Source organism: Coffea arabica, chromosome 2c (assembly GCF_036785885.1).
Source record: "Coffea arabica cultivar ET-39 chromosome 2c, Coffea Arabica ET-39 HiFi, whole genome shotgun sequence".
Lineage (NCBI taxonomy): Eukaryota > Viridiplantae > Streptophyta > Magnoliopsida > Gentianales > Rubiaceae > Coffea > Coffea arabica.
Genome location: NC_092312.1, coordinates 69,384,398 through 69,402,769, shown reverse-complemented (window position 1 = coordinate 69,402,769; position 18,372 = coordinate 69,384,398). Strand labels below are relative to the sequence as shown.

The following is an 18,372-nucleotide window of genomic DNA, read 5'->3' as shown; positions in this document are numbered from 1 at the left end:
AAACTTGGTTATGGTCATCAAATCAGTCCTGTATGCATCAGTGTCATCATCAGCCAGATCTAGATCTAAATCTGGTTTTGCGTTTAGATTTTTGAAGGAGAAAAGCTGCGTTTAGATTTTTGGAGGAGAAAAGTTGAAAAGGAAAAGAAAGATTTAGGGCCGGCATGATTTCTGCTTTTGCGTAGTGATAAGTGATAATTGGTATATTATATTTAGTTATTTACTATTAAGTTTTTAGATACTTTTTTAATATTTATTTATTTATTTTTATTTTAAAATTGGGTTAGCGGGTCAACCCGTTTTAAACCTGATTTTGACCTGTTTTTTTCGGGTCTAACCCGATTTCTCAAAATCTAAACCCAAATACATTAATTTCGTATTAAGTTCGTGTCGGGTTTTCAAATCGTGCCGAAAATTGTTACCCCTAGGTCCAAGAATTGACTTTGGGTTAGCTCATGGCAATGAGCAGCCACCGTTGCCATGTTCTTATGGCTTTTTTTGGGAAACTGCAATGCTGCTTTGTATCATATGAGGATAGGAAGGTGGATTCCTTGAGCTTTATAGATGGATTCGCTGCAAGTAGAAGAGAAAGAAATATGAACAAAGTCACATTTAATAGCCATACTACTTGGATAAATTATACAGAAAGCTATCATTCTATCTAGTTTCGTTAATAAGTTTTATGGCAAACTTAACCAAACCCTACTTGTAAAAATTGATCTTTAATCCAACAAATGAGTTGAGATCCCTTCATTGGTATATTCCGCTTTCTGGCAGTTCAATTTGAAGCATAGGAAACCACTAATCCTTTATTTGTCAATATTTGTCAACACAAAGAAAGAAAAGAAAAACTTTTAGGGTCCGAAAAGGTAAATATAGGCTTTAGTTGGGCAATTCACGTAATTCTCTTCAACTAGGCAATAGCATATTTTGCCCACAAGTGTACACGTATGCTAACTATAAATAGAGGTCCGAATTTCTGTTTTTCCGTTAATTTTCCACTCCAAAGTTTTCTCTCTCTAGATTTTGGCGGGAAAATCTTCAAAAAAATCCTCGAATTCGCATTCAGTCTTCTTCTCCGATCAGGTATAGTTCCCTGTGCTTAGGCATTTTTGGTCTGTGAACTGTGAATGTGTAGTTCAAAACCGAACTTTGATCAATAATCGATTGAATATTTTTAGTTGAATTTTGTGGTCGATTTTCAGGTTCCCATCAATTCATACACGGAAAATGTCGAAAATCAAAGTTTGCGCGCTATTCAGACCTCTTAATCAGAAAGAAAGAGCCGATCACGGCGATTCCATCTGCATACACGGCGTAGACTCTGAATCCTTCATATTTAAGGTTCTAATTTTCAATTTCAACAATAATGTTAGTATGTGTTCGAAAGTTATATGCTTTTCTACTAAAATTGTATCCTGTTGAGTTGTCGAAGCTTAATTTCAAGTGATGAATTTGTGAAATAAGAAAATTTTGTGAATTTTGTCGATGTATGGTAGGATGAGAAGGAGGACTTCAATTTTAGCTTCGATAGAGTTTTCTATCCAGGATCTCCACAATCTGACGTGTATGATTTTATTGCTCTGCCTCTTGTGCAAGGTATCAAATTTCTATTGATTCTCTGGTTTCAGCTTTCTACAATGAGATTATTGAATGTTGTTAGCGCTTTTATAATTTTTAATGTTTGGTTGATGTTGGTTTAAACAAAAGATGAGGCAAACTGTAGATTAGAATTGCTAAGTTGATCAGAAGTGAAAAAAAAAGAATGGAAATATCAAAGTTGATCTGGTCCTTTATACTGGAACATTAGTAAGATTACGACTCAAAAACTCTATATCTTGGTTACATCCAAAGATTGAAGACGTTAGCGGTTGATGTTAGTAGATTCAAAATCTCGTTTTGTGTTTGTAAACCAGGAACGATTTCATCTCTTGTTGTCTGTAGTCAGTAAACCTTAACTTAAGCTGATCCATTTTTTTTATGAAACAGGCAGTATTAGTGGAACAATTGGATTTGCTTTCACTTCCTACATTTGTCTTTTAACAAGAAGTTTAACCTGTAATTCTTGTTCACATCTTTTTCTTCTTTATTTTTTGATTCAACAGCTGCTGTTGATGGAATTAATGGGGCAATTATCACCTATGGACAGGTAGTCATGATTCGACATTTCCCATTTTTGTCTTTTCACGTCTGCAGTGGCTTTGTAGTAATATATTGAGTATTCTCCAAGCAGATTTAACAAACTTCTTGATTGCAGAACATGCATCTCAGAATAAATAATTGCAGAATTAATAAACATGAGATGTCCACTTTGTAGCTTTTCTTAATTGTTGCTTTAACCATCATAACTACAGCATACTTATGATCATGAGGAAAAATTAAGATAAATCAAGAATTGTATGAAAGAAGGCATAAAGTTCCAGATGTTTGAGATTGTAGCTGCTTCTGTCTTGTTTTGTTCTTAAATTTTACATAGAATGAGGCACTTGATTAAAACAAGTGAGGTTACGTTCCCAAATGTCAGAGATAATAGTATGCAGCTGCCACGGCAGATAATGTTGATCAATATTTATTTTCTTGATTTGCTGGTATCATGTTTTTCATGATGAAAACTCTGTTTAGTTATTGAGAGTTCTGATATTGGTGAATACCTGACATTATTCCTCAATTTCTATCAAGAGTTCAGCTAACGAAATTCTACATATGCTGCATTATGGTAGTTCTCAAAATCCTGCAGTAGCTTAACTGCTGAAGTCAAAAGTAGTGACCTGACCATACATTTATTTGAGTTTTTGATGAGCAAAAAGAAGCTTTTGTCTCACCATATTCTCATGAAACCAAATAATTTCTTTTCCAAATGTTGATAATTTCTTCCCCATCTTAACTTTCATCATAGTTAAAGTTGTGGAATGTATATGTTAGAAATTTGACTTCAAGAGTCATGATGGTGATTTAAGTGTCAAAAAAGTCCTTCGTTCACATGTTCTAGAGTTATGAAGTGTATATGGTCATTTTGCTACAGAAGAATAAGTTGTACATGTGTCAAACAATATTTTCTTTCTTCTTCTTATTTTTTTTTCCAATTGGTTGGTTTGTGTTGGGGGTTGGGCGGAGGGAAATGGCAGGTTCAGCTAGCAGACCCTGATTTGAGTTTGAATGAAAATTTTTGTTGATGTGTCTAATTATTTCTAATTAATATTGTAGGACATCTTCTTGTTTTTCAAATTATGTCAAGCTCGAATTAAGGTCCAAGAAGAACATTGATTTGTTCTATTCATCACGTAGCTAATGTACTCATTTTTTGTAGATAATGAGGAACTGTTGATGTAGCATGAAATTCAATTCGAGTAAAAATATCAGATCAGGATGAGTTTGAGCACTATACAGTTTGCTAGAGACATTTGTGAGATAAAGCCAAATTAAATGGCATGCTTCCATTAACATCATCAACTTTAGAGATCAGGATTGAAACTTGCATTTTTTGCATCATGAAGTTTCCTTCAGAGACTTATTAATAGATTTCTCGTGTTACTTGAAAAACATTTGATTTAATGAAGCTGTTGTATATTATTGGCAACAGACTGGAGCAGGGAAGACATATACCATGGAGGTAAGAGGACGATGCTACACAGTCTAGTGAAGCTGCAATAGGTAGATGCATGTTAAACTAGGAGTTTCATAGAATTCTCTCAACTTTAGGGGCCTAGCATCATGGATGGAGATGAGAAGAACAAAGGACTGTTGCCAAAAGTGGTGAATGGCCTTTTTGAGGCTATCGCACTTTCAGATGAGACGGCCAGCTCCATGATCAAGTTATCCATGGTGTGTAGAAAGTTTTATTAATTGCTTACTTGAGATTTGCAATTTCATTTTTTACTTTATTCATGCTGTATGACTTACCTGTTGATTTGATGCTTTCAGGTTGAGATTTACATGGAGAAAGTAAGGTCCGTTCTCAATGGGACATACTTCTCGGACTTGCAGTTTGCAGTACCTAACCTGTACACTAATTTAGAGATATTATGTTCTTAATAACAAGCGTTCTCTTCTTTTAGGGACCTGTTTGAATTAGTCAATGACAACATACAGATTAAGGAGAATAGGCAGCAGGGAATATTTCTTTATGGAGCTACAGAGGTAAGATATGCTACCTTCTCCATCCTTATTATCCTAATTTGATTATGGTGCACCTTTGCCAGTAATAAGAATAGTCTATGTGAGCCTGAGGAAGACAGGTTCATAGAAGTCTCTACCACAATTTGGTTTTATTTGGTCTTTGTATCCTGTGCTTAACTGCACCTATTTTAAGTATTAGAGGAACAAGAACTGGTGCTTTTCTACTGCCAGCCCTAAATCCTTCGCAGGGTAGTGCAAGCTTGGTATTTGCTCGTGTTGACTAGAGCTCCTTCATTGGAAATTTTTAACATAGACCTTTAGTGGTTTTTTTAGCTTAATCTTTTGCATCCAAAGAGACTGGGTGTTCATCTGTTACTTCACTCGTATGCTTTGTCATGTTGGCTGCTTGCTTTTGTAAATTTTTGCTCATTTATATCTTGTTAGATCTCAGGAGTGTATGTTTTCTCTTTTACAGATTAATGTTACCAATTGTACAGAAGCACTGCAAAATCTATGTGTACGATATCTATTCTTGTCCTTTTCCATGTGTTAAAGTACCAGAACAGATGTTTTTATCGCTGATTGAATTGCAGAATGGGATAGCTAACAGAGCGGTTGGAGAAACCCGTATCCTCATATCTTTTTATTATTGTTTCTGGCTTTCCAATAATTCCCTTTCCTTTGTCTTGTGCCTTTCTAAATATTATAGAGGTCTTAGATTCTTTTTTATGCATATCACTTTGTATAGTTTAACAAGTCCAGAAATGAATATGGCTAGCAGCAGAAGTCATTGCATTTACACGTTCACTGTCCAGCAAGAAATCACAAAGACTAGAAGGTATACTTCAATATGCGTTGTGAAGATTTGTATGAAATGAAACTTGAAGATGTTGAATGTGTGAACAGGATAAAATCTGGAAAGTTGATACTTGTGGACTTGGCTGGATCTGAGAAAGTTGAAAAAACTGGAGCTGAAGGTAGAGTTCTTGAAGAAGCCAAGTCCATCAACAAATCCCTTTCAGCTCTGGGAAATGTAATAAATGCTCTGACTGGTGGTTCCCCTGGAAAAGCAAATCATGTTCCCTTTCGAGATTCTAAACTTACCAGGATCCTACAGGATGTTTTTGTTAGTTTCCTTTCCTGAATTCCAATTGTTTGTTGTGCTTCCACTCCTCTTAGGGCCAATAAGCTTCCATTTTACAGGGAGGTAAATCCCAAACAGCTTTGCTTTGCTGCTGCTCACCAAGTCCTTCAAATGCTCCTGAAAGCCTGTCCACTCTTCGATTTGGTGCGAGGCATGTCATTCTACCTGTCTTGAAAGTTTTATACAGTTTCTCATTATAGATAACTGAAAGTTACACAGATATTCTTTGGTATCCTTTTGTTTTCACAAAATTCTTCGGATCCTGGTGTTCTATATGTTGCACGAAGGGAAACTATTGAAAGATGTTTCTGTTTAATTGGCAGAGCAAAGCACATAAAGGCATCAATACGTGTGAATTCCCCAGAAGACATAATTGCCAAAAAGCATGAAGCCATGTCTCTAAATAAAGATGAGCTACGTGAGAGGATACTCAACAAGGTCTTATCTGAATTGTGTTCACCAAAGTAAATCTGACTTCTGTATTTCAATTTTATCTTATATGCCTAAGGAACTTTCTATAATTTATGCAGTTGAAGGAGAATTTCAAAGCTGAAGATGTGGATTTGCTAGAGCAGCTGTTTATACTGGATGATTTTTTCTTTGATCCAGGTTCTGTTGAAGAGGTGGAAGCTGCTTATGAAGACATTACAGTAAGAACAATTTCACTGTTGCAAAAAGCTGTTGAAGATCTGAATTCCAAGGTTGAAGAGGTAAGAGGGAAATAGAAAACGCTTTCTTGCTTTCTTTAGGCAGAACACAAGAAGCTAATCCATCCAGCATATTATGTGTGATTTAATTTGAAATTTTAATTACAAAAAGAAAAGGAAAGGATCGGATTCGGTTTTCTTGATACGAGTTACCATAGCAAAATCGGTCTTCATAGATGTGGTCTCTTATTATGACTGAGTTGTGACATGGTAGGATGCATTGCACGTAATTTAAATTGTTTGGGTTATGGTTGAAAAATATACAACGGTCATAGGTGATGGTTTTAAACTTACTTTTGCGGTTCAAATTTGTCCAGCTTACAGAACAGAATGCCATTCTAAAGGCCAAATTGAGGGCTACTGAAATGTCTTACCCTCTGCACAAAGAAGCAAAAGGAAGCGCAAGCTTTTTGAGTGGGACTTTCGGCATCAACCTTTGGGTTCCTTCATTCTTCCATGGAACAAATTAAGATAACAGCTGCATGGTTACTGAATACAAGTTTTTGTTCTTCATGCTCTTCTAAGTTTCTTTACATGGATCACTGGTTGCTATGTTACTTTTGTTTAGGAGTCCAACTTCAAACATTCAATATGAGAAGCACAGTTTAAAAGCTGATTGGCTTGATTAGTGACAATTTCGAATTTTTTTATTCATTTTATTCTTTAGCTGCCTTTGAAGTTGTGCTTGACGTTTGGTATCTATTACTGAATTTACGCATATGTTCAACCGAAGTCAATTGACATCTACAGTATGTGGTTGCCCAAGGTGCGCCATGCAGAAATGCCACTTAATATGCGGACTGAAAGGAAATTGACAACCTTGAGGTTTGAAAATTTTAGAAGGAAAAGCGTACAGACAATGGTGAAGAGTAGACTTAGGTGAAAGGCAGAGATGGTGAGTCCATTAGAATTGCATCACCTTCCTGAGGGAGCGTCTGTTGGGGTATAACTTCATCTCCATGAATTATGGTATTCGCTCTCACCTGGACTTCCTTAAGCTTTGCTCCTCATAAACGCGGATTTTCTTTCAACACAAGTTGTTACATGAGCATAAAATTTTCTGTCAAACGGTGTTTAGGTAATCTACCTATCTATTCATTTCTGTAAAAAGGAACTGAAAATTGCTGAGGTCAAGTTTTGATATCCTTTGGTGTGAGGTTAAAACTAAATGACCTCAAAATTGACAGGAACATACGAGAAGATGATCCAGCTTGGCTCCAAAGGGAGGTCTCCCTCCTCCCAAGCATGAAAGAGGGGTCCCTTACTGAGTTGAGAATGATCTCTTAACGTCCTCATTTAGCTGTAAATTCTGCAAGGCAATGTTAGTCCTCACTCCATAGTATAGTAGGTAAGTGCCCCTTAGTTTTCATGAGTTGTCAAGTCTCTCAAAGTTGAAATCACGCTGACCCTTATCCCTCGGTTTGTTTTGGATTCTTACTTTGTCCATTGGGAAGATTTGTTTCACATTTCGACTTTGCTTTCGTGGTTCACTTTTCTATGGCAATTGCCAGAAGGACAAAAATTACTAGGACCTGAATTTTGGGCGTCCCTCTTTCTTGATAAATGAAAAGATCTTACACTCGTACAGGCTCTAGTTTTACAGGCTGCATCTGGTAAGGTTCTTTTTTGTCAGTTGCTAATTATTTGGGACCAATTGTGTTTCCCCATGAAGGGATAATTATTCTTGTTACTTGAAGACATGTTTCTTTTTCTTTCTTGTGACTTGAAGATTTTGGAATGATGCATTTTCCTCACCCGTGATATGGAAAAGGAAGAAACAAGAAGTAAAGTATGCCCCACACGTGGAAGCTAATACAGAAAAGCATGGCTTGCAGAATTGCTTTTTAAAAAACTGGTCCTGCTTCTTCTTCTTGATTTTTAGGAGACTTATTCATAGATCATGGATAATGCACTAATGTTTCCACCCCCAAAAAAAATAAAAAAATAAAAAAATTCCGTTGGTTCCATGTCGGGAGAGCTTAAGAACCCAACCTAGATAAAATAGGAAAGTGATCGGTTCAGCAGATTGGCCGATCAAGATTAAATTACAGGATAGGGCAAAGTTAAAAATATGTTTTAAACTTCATAATATATGTTTTTTTCCATATGTTTTGATGTAAAGTTCTATGGTTTCTTTAAGATAGCATCACCTCAATCGAAATCTCTTAATGATGATATTTGTTTAAAATTTGAATTTTTGAAATTGTTATAATTTAAGCGCAACAGATCTTCTGTCCCACATCCTGTGCCATTCTCTGTCCCATTTTTTATTATATTTGCTATTTCTCCTATATAAACACCATGTTTTAGTTCTTTTTTTATTTTTTAAGATCCAATAACTATTAATTGAATAAAAAATAAATACAACAGTTTAAAAAAAGAAATATATAATATAAAATTAAAAAATGCAGCAGAAAATTCATAAAAATCTCATTTTTTTTTATGCATTTTGATTTTTTGAGTTTATTTGCGCTTTACAACCCTCTCAATTCTAATGGTACAGAAAATGGTACTATTATTAGCAATAAAGTTAACAGCCGCTAGAGTACTTCGATTAACACTTCGTGCACTCAAAGCACACATTCTCTCAATAAGATCCATTAACAACAAGTCTTTGCAATTTTGCACTTTTTTTGCTTGAAAACAAAAAGCTCTTTCTTTAAATCTTTTTGTATTTACTCTCTTTAAGTTTGACTCTTGCTTAAGAAATAACAAATAAAAAGATGATTTCCTTCCAACAAGTTTTTGCCCCTTGTTTTCATAACTACGTTCAACCGTGGGTGTATTGCCACTTGTAGACTCAAATAACGTAGATGTCTAATGAATGGATCTAAACTGAAATTCAATAAATAATAATACGCTATTATACGAGCTAACATTACATGTTGACTACAATCCATGCCTTCAACGTCCATGTACGGTAAATGGTAATTGTGCGCAGCCCATATCTTTAAGACTGCAAGGATTAAATATACACCCAGTAATTGATCAATAGGGACCCTTCTATTTTTGGGCTTTCCCATAATTTAAGATAACTTTAGATACACACAAAAGCCTACCAGATATTCCTTTTTCAATGGGGTATGCCAGCCGGTTGAGCGGTTCAATTCACAGCCAAAACACGGAAAAGCCTTGGAGCTGTGTCTCAAACTGGACATGGCTTCAAAGGCTTCCACTGTCCACATTTTCACCTTATTCTTGATTTGCATTCCCTTTTCCAATTCAATTGACTTCAATTACCCTGCAGTGTTCAACTTTGGTGATTCAAATTCTGACACGGGTGGCCTTGTTGCTGGTGTGGGAGAATCCCTCCTTCCACCAAATGGACAAACTTACTTCAAAAAACCATCTGGCAGGTTCTGCGATGGCCGTTTGATCATAGATTTTTTAAGTAAGGGGCTGCATTTTTTGTTTCGTCCACTTCAGCTTCAACCATTTCCCCTGTTTCTCTGCTTTAAGGTAGTGTTTCTCCATTTTGCAGTGGATGCACTGGAACTTCCATATCTAAATCCTTACTTGGATTCCATCGGTGCGCCGAGTTTCAAAAGGGGATGTGATTTCGCGGTTGCTGCTTCTACCATACTTCCAGCGACAGCTAATGCTATTAGCCCATTTTCATTTGGGGTTCAAGTGGACCAGTTCATCAGATTCAAGAGCCGAGTTCTTGACCTTCAGCCCAAAGGTATGTTGAACAGATGCATATCTTCAAAGATAAGTTAAAATGATGTTTTGCATCTCAAGCTAGTACAAATACAAGTACTGAAGGACAATTTAATTGTGTAACGTAAATTTTGATTGACTCGATTGCAGGTAGGAAATCAGACAAGTATATTCCAGCAGCAGATGTTTTCCAGAAGGGGCTTTACACTTTCGATATAGGTCAGAATGATCTTGCTGGTGCCTTTTATTCGAAGACATACGATCAAATTATTGCTTCAATCCCAACCATTTTAGCAGAATTTGAAGCTGGCATTAAGGTTGGTAAAATGTAGACAACACACGCAAATGTTAGTTAATTTCTTCTGCATCAAGCTTGGCACACATAATTATGCCATGTACTAATATTATCATAGTTTTAGAACTATAATAAACTTGTAGTAACTAAGTTCTCATCCAAATGAGTAACATGATAAAAGTATCTGGAGAGTCTAGCTACTTTTTTTTTTTTTTTTTTTGTCGACCGGGGGTATCCCAGTCATTTCTGACCAGACTAATCCCCCAGGCTGGAAGAGCCCGCCCCAAGGATTCCAGCACGTTACGGGGGAGAGTCGAATACTGGACCTTGCTCCTAAAGAGGAGACGACAGGACTGGCCGAGCTAACCCCCGGGGGCGAGAGTCTAGCTACTTTGCACAACAAAAAACATATATATAAGATAACAACACGAATTTTATTCCTTAAAAATGCCAATAGTAATTCTATGTATATCATTCGTAATTGTCGTATAATCATATTGTAAATGATTTGTCGTATCTAAATGTGCCTCCTCCGTGGATTTTTTGTTTGCTTCGGCAGAAATTATATGATGAAGGAGCAAGGAATTTTTGGATTCACAACACGGGTCCTCTTGGTTGCTTAGCTCAAAATATTGCCAAATTTGGAACTGATCCATCCAAGCTTGACGAGCTTGGATGTGTCATCACCCACAATCAAGCTTCCAAACTTCTAAACCTCCAGCTTTATGCACTTTGCAAGAAGTTGCAAGGCCAATATTCAGACGCAAATGTTACACATGTTGATATATTCTCAATTAAATCCAATCTCATTGCCAACTACTCCAAATTCGGTCAGTACTTTTACACCCTTTATTTGCTTATATTTGCACATGATATTTTGCTCAACTTTAACTTGAATCCAAAGGTTTTAACTAACTTTTATTTCTTGATACAAAATTAAAAGAACTTCAACTTAAATATTTTATGTCTGGTACAATATAGATCGTGATTAGATTAGGGAAATTGAATGTGCAAATTTATTTGGGACATGTGTAGGCGGGCTTGATAGTTGATAGACGTGTTTCATCGGACGCAGTCCCAATCATTACTTGCCCATCATGCGGATTTATGTATTCTTAAGCAATCAGCAACCCTTTTAAGTACCAAAAAAAAAAAAAAGGTTTTCTTGGCTAGAGCAATAATAGAAAACAAAGAATGTGTGTAATCAGAGATTGTTCATTACTTGTTGAAATGCAATTAAGATGCCCATTTGAAGTCAAATTGTGAAATTCCTGTCACCTGTTTTAACTATTGGTTTTTGGATTCTTTATCGGCTTTAACAAGTTCTTGGCTCTATCATTTTGACCGTTAAATCACAAGCATAACCTACCAGTAAAGTTGGTTCAATTTAAACTTAACAATATTGGCATGATAGTCTAATGAATATTCTTTATGGTCTAGACAACACTGAAAACAGATTTTATCCTGCTTTTTTAGTTCCAAGTTTCAGTGACTCATTAATGGTAGGTTTCAGAATTTTAGGTGGAATGGACTAGTTGGTAGGCACTTGGTACTAGTACTACACTCTAGAAGTTCAAACCAATACAATCTGTCTTTGAATTGTGGAATCCCCACATCATTTGTTTGGACAATAACTTCTACTTCCTCCCTTCCATTTTATTTGTCACTGTCAGTTTGCACACAGTTTAAGAAATTTAATTTTTGATCAACTACTCCTTCCGTTCCACTTTAATAGTTCTATTTTTCTTTTTCGTCTGTTCCAAATTATAATCCACTTTCTAATTGAATAATGTAGTTGTTTTTTAATTTCTCAAAAATACCCTTATTCAATGTAAATTGTTATTATTATAAACTACCTTATTTAATATGGATTGTTAGTATTGAATATAACCTACTACATTTAATGCATTTAGATTTTCCATGACATATTGATATATGAAAAGTCAACTTTATTTAATGTAAGGGTATTTTAGAAAAATAGCAATCTAAATTTGTTTTTCCAACAAAGTTAACTATTTTTTCTTAAACTTTGTGAAAAAAAAAAAATAGGACTATCAAAATGGGACAGATGGAGTATTAAAAAAGTCTTTCCATGATTAGCTCTTAACTTAAATTCAAAACGTTGTTAGTTGTTTTGAATTTTACATTAGTTTGTTAGAACATTTAATGTTGAAACATAAGTTTACTGCTCTTTTTGGAAATTGAATGAAGCGTAAAATAGGGAGGTTATTCTTTTTTGCATTTTCCTTTTAAGACCATGACAAATAATTTGGAAAAAATCAAACTAGAAATCAAGACTAATAAAATGGGGCGGAGGGAGTATTAAATAGGAAGTAATCTGTGGTGAATAGCGTCAAGAATTATGAATATGTAGTATTTTCATAACAAAGTTCTGCAGCATAAAGAAATTTGATTGCGTGACCGCATTAAACTTGCAGGATTTGAACAACCTATAATGGTTTGCTGTGGAACTGGAGGTCCACCATTGAACTATGACAGTCGGATAACCTGTGGCCAAACCAAGGTTCTGAATGGAACATCAGTGACAGTGAAAGCATGCAATGATAGTACTGAATATGTAAACTGGGATGGAATTCATTACACTGAAGCTGCAAATCATTTTGTGGCTTCCCAAATTCTCACTGGAAAATATTCTGATCCACCCTTTGCGGATCAGATGCCCTTCCTACTTAAACTCAAGTTTTGAGATCCAACAAAAAAAAAATGAAGCTAAGATATGCTTCTCATTTTTTTTCTGTAATGAAACTAAATTTATTGAAGAATCTGAAATAAAGAAAGTCATTTTCTCAATGGAAGGGAAGTTCGAAGCGAAGAAAAAAAAAAAAGAATTTAAGTGTTTGCTTGACTACGGTGTTGTTCCATGAAAAGCATCAATAAAGTTGCGAAAAAAAGTGGGAGTATTGTGACGGACAGGGTCTTAGTAAAAGTTGCTCCCTCTTTTCCATAGAGATTATCACTATTGACTTGTTTCAGGTGAAATGGTCTCTTGGAATTATGGTCTCTTATTAGTACCTCTAGTAATTCAATGTAAAAATTGAGTAGCCTGCTGAAATTCCTAACTAGAATTGACACATAGAAACTTGCATGCTTCAAAATTTGCCAAGGAGTGTACGCAAAATGCTGCTCCATAAAAATCAAGTTTGAAAAGCATTCGAAATTGGAAAGAGTTCCAAGTTCCAACTGTAGCAACCACTGTGATGAAGAGTGCAATTGATATCTTGCAGACTTCACATAATTACAGAAGAGCAAGAGAAGAAGAAAATAAAGAAATGTTAGAGAGGTGGATTCACTCACTTTGTCACTTTTCAATGACCATTTTGTACAATATCTTTATACCTCTTTGCTCAGCTATGAGCAAAATAAGAATCCAACTAAAACTACAAATTGAGATCAGTTCATTTCTTGGAGACATAAGCATAGTATTGAGCCATGGGAACAACAAATGCGATCACTAATAAACCTCCAACAACAAGTGTGAATTGCCCTCTTTTCTCCTCAGTTTCCTCCCTGGATTTGAAGTTAGATTCTCTTTTGTTCTCCTTGAATTTGGGGCCACCAGGGTCAGGGAGCCCATCAATTGCAGAAACCAGACGCTTGGCAGTGCTGTATACTGCTTCATTGTATTTCTCGTCAGTTGCTAGCACTACAGAAAGGAAAAAAACATGCTCATAGTTAGCAGGCTCTTAACTGCTTGGCAGTTGGCATGACAAATAAAAAGCTGTCCTTCATGCATCGTTTAGCTTATCCTCCGTTCTAGATATTGGTTATTTTGACTAGAGAACAGCAGAAACATAGGCAACAATTTTAGGGCAATGTTCATCCCTGAGACACACTCCAGACGTTGCATACCCCAGATGAAGCCCATAACTAAACCCAAGTATGCATGCAATCGCGGTTTCTGTCTCCTGAACTTGACCCTTTTATCTGCAGCTACTAACTTAGTTGAAGAATGGGTACACAATGGAGCTTCTTCGTTTGGTTCTCTAATTGAAATAACCCAAATAAACAAAGAGAGATGGAAAATAGGTTTGACAATGTATTTTCGACTGAAGGATCTTTACTGCTTAAGCCAGTATGTGCACATTGTCTTACCTCAGACTCAGATAAGCTGGACCTTAATTTCTGAAAGTTTCCCAAACTTCCAGGGATTTCCTTTACAAATCCCTTTAAGATTCTTATGTTATTTCGTTTGGATTGAACATGTCGAAGAAATGGTTCCTGCTTCGACCGGGGAGTGGGATGAGGCACAGAGAAGTATATTTGACAGGTGTATTTTGGATCCAGAGATGTAATGTCCTACTTTCTAATCGAATTGGCACATAAACTAGTATTTCCAAGCAAAATGAAGACATGATCACCTATTGGAAAGCTTTTGCCATAAATAATAGGAGTCCTACAATAATCTCTGATACAAGCAGTGGTGTTGAGGCCATATCCACAGTATAAGACTTGAAACCTAGCTCATCTACGGCATCAAACTTGGACATCTATTCTAAACAATCAAATATAGGCACAATCAAGATGAAGTTTATTAATTGTGTTTGGTAAATTAATACTATATAGATTCAGGATGTAATAGGAAAATAATATTCTGGTTTCTGTCTGATAACATGTCTGTGGTAAAATAATGCCTTTTGGCAGAATGTTCTCATTCCTACATTTTCTTTGTTGTAAGAAATGAAAGTCTTTCTCCACTTTTTGTTAACCAAGAAACATGAACATTTTGGTTTGAAGGTTGCCCCAGTATTTTTAGTTTACATACACAATGGCAATAATAGCAGAAGCTACACTGCTACCAGCAAAAACAAGTGCAGTGAAAGTAAAGTGAACCAAAAGAAGAAGAAAGAAGAACTATACCTGGAAGATTTTCAGAGACAGTGGCATCAAGAACAGTATCACCAACAGCCTGAATAAATTCAGGGCCTCCAGTAATTGCACCTTCCTTTTGACTGGTGACAAGAACAACTATCCCCTTATTATTGCCTTCTTCAAGAGAAGGGTACCAACGTTCTAAAACTTGGTCAGCATACTCAAAAGCATCAGCTTTGCTCTACAACCAAAGAACATGAACAATTACAAACCTTTCCCTTAACAGCATCCGGTATTAGTTGAACTGTTAAGGTTTGAATTTCACCATAGCACCTAAAATAGTTTGCATGCAATACATGTTAAAGGAAATGTTCCAGCTCTGATGGTATATTGTAGATTACTTCTAGTCTAGTAAAATTGTTGCAAATTCAACATATTTGGTACTTCATATTAAACCTTTCTCGTTCTCATTTTAGTTCCCCGTGCAAAATATATGCACGGTGCATGAACTGCATTATCTCAAGGAAACTTGGAAGTGGAGGTCAAAAGAATCTAAAGTACTAAACAAAAATGAAACATAGGAGACTAATCTTTGACAAGTCCGGATTCTGGCAAACACCAAGGAAGCAATATTCCAACCGTCTCTAATCCTTGTTTGACACAAGAGACATAGACGTGGAGTATTCCAAGTCTTAATAAATTGGTGAAGTAATTCAGCATCACACAAGACAAACAAGGAGCAATTCATGGTGAAAGACAGCAAATTAGTTCACACAAAAAAAATCCATTTTATGTCTTCCAAAAGGGGAAAAGAAAAAGGATATTCAAAATGATGAAATTAAGGGAAAGGCAGAGTAAAAAGGTTTACAGTGAGTTTTCGGACAGTGATGACATTAATGTGGTACCCTTTTCTTGATTCAAGATCAGATAACAATCTTTTCAAGTCGGATTTTGTGAGCCTGCTAAGAACATTAGCATCATCAACCACATATGATTCTGTTGGTGGACGGTCATTTAGTACATCAAATTCAGATGCAAATGCAGAGTGAGTAGGTAAGATTGGGCAGTAACTGAGTGCAAGAGAAATTGCTAGAGCTGCAAGACCTTGCTGGACATGAGAAAGCCAATTTGTAGGAGATGAAGAAGATTGTTTATCACTAACAGATAACTGAGTTGGTTGTTTCTCGAGGCAAGAGCAAATGGTACTGCTACTTTTACCGAGTACTAGGGAAGTTGGTTTGGATTGAAGGGATGAAATCTTGGGGTTGAAGAGCGGGCAGAATGAAGAAGGGGAGAGGATGGTTTCCATGGCAGGGGGAAACTAAAACGGCAACAGATCAGGATTGGTGGGATATGAAAGCGAAGAATTTGGACATTGGAAGTTGGAAACAGAAAGTGATTTTCCTTCTCTTGCTCAGATAGTTTTCTGATGAATTTTTGGGGTTCATATTTTTGAGTGGCTTGAATTCTTGGCTGGATTTGAATCAGATAACGTTCTAATTTCTGAACCATGGAAAAAGGATAGGGGCCTTTTGGACTAATAACATACACTGTTTTGGCGGGTATACAACATACACTGTTTTGGCGGGTATGGCTTGGAAGAATTCCTAAATCAAACCTGTCTTGATGGCTAAAATACAAATGAAATACCTAAAATTGAGCAAGTGATTGTCTGAATTCTTTATAGTTGAACACTGAAAAATATTTATATAGTCATGACTTAAGGACTCAACATGCTCTTGCTGGACTAATAGGTATAGCAATGACATTCCTTGGGGCAAAAATACTCTCAAGTTGCCAAAGTTTCTTTCAGCTACTATTACTAATTAACTTTAGGAGCTATTCCAATATGATTTTAAATAAATTGTTTTAATTAAAAAAATCTCGAAATGTGGTTAAAGTGTTTTCGCAATTGGAAATAAAGACATGCACAGAATATTCGAACACAAAAATTGAGAGTGGTATAATTTATTTGACAAAAAAAAAAAAAGAGAGGTATAATTGATTCACATATAACAAATATTTGAAGTTGGAATTTGGTTTCAAATCATAACAAATATACTACCATATCCCAAAACAAGAAGGGGTTAAGTCTGAACTCTGGATGACAACAAAGCTGTAGAAAATCTAAAAAGCCTGTCTAATAAATTTGGTAACTTTTCATTGTATTGTCTATGGAACATGTTATTGCCTTTTCTTCATCTTTGTGCTATAGCCATAAAATAAAACAACACAAGCAAAACAAATAAACGCTATTATAGTCTCAGAAACATTATGAGTTTGGAATCATATATAATGTAGAAGATTCAAATTGTCCAACAGTTTGAAATTCTAAAAGGCTTCGTGCGAAAAATTGAGGAATAAGAATAGTTGATTAACTTTAGATTAGGAATTTAATCAAATTGTTTAGTTATATTCAAATATCAATAGTCCAAAGGGCTAATTCTATTTTGCACCCTAAATTTATATCACTTTCCCATTTTTATACCCTAAAGTTTAGTTCTGAACACTTTACACCCCAAATTCCCAAAATTAGACACTTTGCTCCTTGAACTTTCAAATTTATCATGCTTAAATCCAAATAGTAAAAACTTAGAAAAATTAAGTGCATAGAGGATATAAGAAATCAATGATAATATGCCGAAAATGGTCAAAAGGTACCACGGTATCGTAGTTAAAAAAAAAAAAAGATACTTTGGCATTAACTTGCACCATTATTTATCTCGTTAATTTTACTAACAATATTAGTAATTAAAGCCATACATTGTCATTAATTTTTACAATCCTTTATCTGGTTAATTTTGCAAACGTAGCTATTGATTGGATTTAAATGGGACAAATTTGACAGTTAGGATGCAAAATGTTTAAAATTAAAATTAAAATTATAAAGTGAAAAGGTGATATAAGGTGGCGTTTGGTTCACACCTTGGAATTGGATTTGGGTTTGAAATCATTCATTCTGAGTTTGGAATGAGTCAGTCATTCCAATATATCTGTTTGAGTATATCATTACTATAGTTGATGTTTGGTTCATTGGCTCTTTCAAAATAGGATATAAGAAATTTTCACTAATTAAATGTATTATTATAAATGTATTAGTAAATTTAGTATAACTAATTAATAATTTCTATTAGTAAATATATATAATTATTAGTATAATTGATAATATCAATTATATTACATATATTAATATATATTATATAATACATATAACTAATAATTATCCTTATTATAAGTTTGTAACTAATTAAATTAAATATTATATATATAATTATAATTATAATTATCTAATATATATAAATATTAATTATAATGTATATTATATATTAAATATAATAATTATTATATTTTATTATATTTATAATAATAAATATAAATATATACTCCCTCCGTCCCATTGTTAATGCATGTTTCACCTTTTTCATTGTCCCAAAATTAGAGTCACGCTACACTATTTTCCTTCTAATGTTCCGTCCTTGCCCTCATAGTGCATGTGCTAGAAAATCCAAATAAATTTGGTGGGACCTTCTATTTATTATCCATTTGGAAAAGTCAGAGGAGTACGTGAGACTAACTCTCACTTTATAAGGCCAATAATAGCGCGTGTCTCTAACATACAA

The 18,372-nt window shown here is 35.0% G+C and overlaps 3 protein-coding genes across 3 annotated transcripts; 2 read left to right on the top strand and 1 right to left on the bottom strand.

Annotated features, from left to right (window-relative positions):
* The first annotated feature begins 979 nt into the window (after window positions 1–979).
* LOC113727580 (kinesin-like protein KIN-1) lies at window positions 980–7,433 on the top strand. Its single transcript, XM_027251823.2, has 16 exons — window positions 980–1,086; window positions 1,206–1,344; window positions 1,500–1,599; window positions 2,106–2,149; window positions 3,581–3,610; window positions 3,700–3,822; window positions 3,922–3,947; window positions 4,056–4,137; window positions 4,592–4,633; window positions 4,710–4,743; window positions 4,879–4,954; window positions 5,023–5,242; window positions 5,320–5,411; window positions 5,584–5,698; window positions 5,791–5,970; window positions 6,285–7,433. The coding sequence occupies exons 2-16, from the start codon at window positions 1,231–1,233 to the stop codon at window positions 6,435–6,437; spliced, it is 1,431 nt and encodes a 476-aa protein (XP_027107624.1). The 5' UTR covers window positions 980–1,086; window positions 1,206–1,230; the 3' UTR covers window positions 6,438–7,433.
* A 1,608-nt stretch (window positions 7,434–9,041) lies between these two features.
* LOC113727579 (GDSL esterase/lipase At1g54790-like) lies at window positions 9,042–12,733 on the top strand. Its single transcript, XM_027251822.2, has 5 exons — window positions 9,042–9,358; window positions 9,449–9,649; window positions 9,778–9,944; window positions 10,482–10,752; window positions 12,361–12,733. Exons 1-5 carry the CDS (start codon window positions 9,124–9,126, stop codon window positions 12,627–12,629), a joined length of 1,143 nt encoding a protein of 380 aa, XP_027107623.1. The 5' UTR covers window positions 9,042–9,123; the 3' UTR covers window positions 12,630–12,733.
* A 472-nt stretch (window positions 12,734–13,205) lies between these two features.
* Window positions 13,206–16,192, bottom strand: LOC113727575 (UPF0603 protein At1g54780, chloroplastic). The gene is made up of 3 exons (XM_027251816.2): window positions 15,621–16,192; window positions 14,801–14,993; window positions 13,206–13,586 (listed from the first exon to the last, which is right to left on the bottom strand). Exons 1-3 carry the CDS (start codon window positions 16,059–16,061, stop codon window positions 13,339–13,341), a joined length of 882 nt encoding a protein of 293 aa, XP_027107617.1. The 5' UTR covers window positions 16,062–16,192; the 3' UTR covers window positions 13,206–13,338.
* Window positions 16,193–18,372: the final 2,180 nt, after the last annotated feature.